Source organism: Sinocyclocheilus rhinocerous, unplaced genomic scaffold (genome assembly GCF_001515625.1).
Source record: "Sinocyclocheilus rhinocerous isolate Xijiao unplaced genomic scaffold, SAMN03320098_v1.1 scaffold4189, whole genome shotgun sequence".
NCBI lineage: Eukaryota > Metazoa > Chordata > Actinopteri > Cypriniformes > Cyprinidae > Sinocyclocheilus > Sinocyclocheilus rhinocerous.
This window is the reverse complement of record NW_015645057.1, coordinates 66,178-70,464: the sequence shown is the minus strand read 5'-3', so window position 1 is coordinate 70,464 and position 4,287 is coordinate 66,178. Positions and strand designations below refer to the sequence as shown.

The 4,287-nt window shown below is 33.6% G+C and overlaps 1 protein-coding gene across 18 annotated transcripts in view; it reads left to right on the top strand.

Moving 5' to 3' along the window:
* LOC107705164 (LIM domain only protein 7-like) overlaps positions 1 to 4,287 on the top strand; it is a 52,099-nt gene that overhangs the window by 43,011 nt on the left and 4,801 nt on the right. For 12 of the 18 annotated variants that reach the window (XM_016508325.1, XM_016508324.1, XM_016508320.1 and 9 more), the window contains 4 exons: positions 616 to 708; positions 1,178 to 1,554; positions 2,926 to 2,988; positions 3,149 to 3,204. In XM_016508325.1, coding sequence (XP_016363811.1) covers positions 616 to 708; positions 1,178 to 1,554; positions 2,926 to 2,988; positions 3,149 to 3,204 — 589 coding nt within the window. Of the gene's footprint in view, positions 1 to 615; positions 709 to 1,177; positions 1,555 to 2,925; positions 2,989 to 3,148; positions 3,205 to 3,392; positions 3,663 to 4,287 lie in introns of those variants that run through there. The other 6 variants (XM_016508327.1, XM_016508326.1, XM_016508331.1 and 3 more) reach the window with 5 other exon arrangements.

Genomic DNA, 4,287 nt, shown 5'->3' with positions numbered 1-4,287 from the left:
TGAGTGTAAACTAGTAAATTCAACAATGCACACTGCTACTAAAATCTGTTTTGTATCTTTAACATAAATTGACAACCACCATAATAATGAAGGTGGTAAAAGAGACAGCAATTTGAAGAATCGGTTCATCAAAAGTAGCTTTTCCACAAGCTGAAGTATATACTAATATATAGAAGGTGCACAGAGTCATTCACACAAACACTAAACACCATCATGGTAACACACATGACACTTAAATAATGCAATAAATACTGTAAATTATACGTTGATTTGTTCTTTTTTACTTCTAAAAATTTTACAATTAACAGCATTTACTGTAAAATTACATGAAATGTCTGGTTAGATCTTTTACAGTTTTTCCCTGTATATAGTACGGGAACTTACTGTTAACCTATTAACAGTTTTTTTTCTGTAGCATTTTTACAATATTTTACAGTTAAAATTACACTCATTTTAACAGTGTACTAATGAATTGTTTTGTTAATAAATGGCAAAAGCTCTGTGTAATTATGCATTTTGTCATTTTGAAGCATTGTTTAGCTACAATCAATGGTTTTTTTCTTTTTGTTTTCATCCTCTCTCCCTCCTGTTTTACCCTTGCTCGGCTTGCTGCAGGAGAAGTACAAAAAGGACCAAGAAAAACTCGATGAGGAGTGGAGAAAGGCACAGAAAGAGCTTGAGAAGGAGAGCTTCAAAAAACATGAGGAGGTATATGTAATATTTTATTTATTTATGTATTTATTTATTTAATCCCTTGTTTTATGCAGGGCAGTATTCTATGGATGCCTAAACAATAATTAGATCATATCCATGAGAGAATGTATATTCCAATAATTAAATGAATAAATACATACATATACATAAATAAGAAAATGTACACAACTTTATATATATGTATATATAAGAAAAGAACACAATTTATATATATATATATATATATATATAAGGGCTTATATATACATAAGCCATTTTTCTGATGATTTTGCAGAAAAACTATTATTTTATCTTGTGAAATATACAGTATGTAAATGTCTGTTATTTCACCAGGGCATGCAAACAATTTTTACTTATTTCTTTTTAAATGGTACACATCTGGCAGATACTGCAAGGGGTATGTAAATGTGTCACACTGTCACTGTCAAACACCAGAAAAAATCATTTGATTGCTGTTGAACAGGAGATGCTGCGTTTAGAGGAAGAGAGGAGAAAAAGAGAGGAACAAGAGCACCTTGAGGAAGAGAAGAAAAAGAGAGAAGAAGAGAGGAAAAAAAGAGAAGAGGAGAGACTGCGTTTAGAGGAAGAGAGGAGAAAACGACAGGAACAAGAGCGCTTTGAGGAAGAGAAGAAGAAGAGAGAAGAAGAAGAGATGAAAAAAAGAGAGCTGGAGAGACTGCTTCTAGAGGAAAAGAGGAGGAGAAGGGAAGAACAAGAACACCTTGAGGAACAGAGGAGGAAGAGAGAAGAGGAAGAGCGCTTCCTTCGGGAAAAAGAGAGGAATAGAAGAGAGGAGGAGAGGAGGCGACTAGAAGAGCAGAAGAGATTTCAGGAGCAAGAGTGAGTCATTTCAACAGTCATTACCTGGTTTCTCTTATTTTAATTTATTCCCCATCTCTCATTATCTGTGTTATACTGATATGAATGTATAATTTTCTCAAGCATGCATGTCAGTTTTGTTTACTTCCAGAACAATAACATGAATGGCACTGAATATCATGCTTGACAAATACTGCTTTAAATACCAAAGTAACCTGACTAAACTAGCATTGTTTGTGTTAGGGCTGGGAAGTATGGCACTATAAATTTTGCACTACCTTCTATGCGTCGGCTGATATGTATATATTCAGAGCAATGAAGAAACATGTAATAATGCCAATAAAAAGTCATATAAATTATGAAAATTGAAATATGAAATATGAAACAAAGATGTTGTTATGATAAACAAAATTAATTTGTAGTAAATTGTAGCTGAAGTACGGTCACAGGTGTATGTATATTGTCTATTTTATAGCACCTTCAAATGCGGCTTAATCAGTCAGGATTTAGAGCTTGTTATATCCATTTTATAATTAAATTAATTCGTTTTACTCTCTAGTCTTTGTTATTGCATGATGACAGGCCTATCATTCATTTGCTATGAAAAATCTTAACTTTTAAATAACCAAATAAGATAAAATACCTTTCATTTATAGAATATTTAATTCAGTGAGTTGCCAAATACCATTACCACATGGTTATTTAATAGTATTGTCGGAAAGTCTGCGGTTGGTAAGAATTGTTAATGTTTTTTTAAAGAAGTCTCTTATTCTCACCAAGGCTGCATTTATTTGTTGAAAAATACAGTAAAAATAATTTAAAGAAATATTATTACAATTTAAAATAACTAATGCTAATTACTAATGTTTTCTAATGCTAATATGTTTTAAAATATAATTTATTCCTGTGATGCAAAGCTGAATTTTCAGCATTCATTTCTCCAGTCTTCAGTGTCACATGATTCTTCAGAAATCATTCTAAAATGCTTATTTGGTGTTCAAGAAACATTTCATATTATTATCGATGCTGATGCATTTTTGAAACATTTTTTCAGTATACTCTGATGAATAGAAAGTTCAAAAGAACAGCATTTTTTAAATATGTATGTTTTGTAATATTATATTAGTGTTTCAGTGTAGAAGTAGTTTATTAATCTATTATTAATTTAGTTAATTTTTTTGTGAGTTTTATAGCAAAAATAACTCTAAGGTGATACATGCCGTTACTGCGATACAAAATACTCATGCCATTATTTAAGATTTTGGTCATACTTCCCAGCCCTAGTCTGTTTTTTACTCATGCATTATTAACCACACTAATTTGTCTTCTATTAATGTTGTTCAATCATGACTGTGTGAACATCTGCATGTCTGTGCTGATTCTGCTGTTTAGCCACAGTAAGGTGGACTACTTTGGCTATACCAATGTTTACCCTCAGTTATCCTACTCACACAGGTAATAGGACTGTTTCCACTCCCATTTGAATTTAATAGAGTCGTAGATGAATTAAATGCTTTCAGGCTATGCATCCATATAGGATTTATACATTGATAAGATCTTTCATCTGTATGTTTATCAGATTGAGTAATCTTATTTCTTCCAATTTGGTTTGCAGATCCATTTCGAAATCTACTCCAGAACTTGATGAGGTTGAAAAACCAGATATTAAAGGTCAGTGCAGCTTTTATCTTTTCCTCTAATCTTATATGTGTGTCTATTGTTCATTTAACCAATAAGGAGCCGCTGAGACAGCATTATGTAAAGGATCGTGCCAGATTCCTCAAGAGCGTGTTGTCAGTGTGTCACACATTGTAAGGCTGGAGTTAGATGGGTGCTGTAGAGTCTGCGGCTCTCTGCAGGTGTGTACGGCAGACACAGGGGTTTGGCAGCATGGCTGCTGGAAGAGAAACTGATGCGAAAGAAAAACCCTCAGATCCAGAGAGAGCAGGCAGCAAGTGAGCTAGAGCTTGAGAGGAGAAGCATCCTCAATGCCATGAAATACAGAGATCCAGAGAGAGGTGGGCACGGCTCGACCCACACCGGTCAATCAGCCCAACCAATCAGATCTGCCTGATTTATGCAAATTTGACAGATGCAATGCCAGCTAAATCAATCAAGCCTGTGTCCATGTGATCAGTGTGCATTTGATTTAAAAACTGTAATATAAAAATAGTGGGGTCCAAAAGTCTGAGAACACTAGTGAAAATGCTTCTTTTTTTCTTTTTCTTTTTTTATAATTGTTTTATAATGATCTAATATACATTACACTACCGTTTAAAAGTTTGGTGTCAGTAAGGTTTTTTAAAAGTAATTAGTGCTTTCATTCAGCAAAGATGAATGAAACCGTTCAATAGTGTCAGTACTTTTTCCTTGTTACAGAAATATTCTGTTTCAAGTAAATGTTCTTTTGAACTTTCTATTCATCAATGATTCCTGAAAAAAGTATCAGTTTCCACAAAAATATTAAGCAGCACAATTGTTTTTTTGAGCTCCAAATCACCATATTAGAGTGATTTTTAAAGGAGACATATTATGCCCCTTTTTACAATATGCAATATAAGTCTCTGGTGTCCCCAGAATGTGTCTGTGAAGTTTCAGCTCAAAATACTCCACAGATCATTTATTATATCATTTTGAAAATGCCTATTTTGAGTGGAAGCAGAAACACAGTTTTCCGTGCCTGTCTCTTTAAATGCAAATGAGCTTCTGCTCCCCGCCCCCTTTTCCAGAATAGAGCTACGCCATTACAGCTCG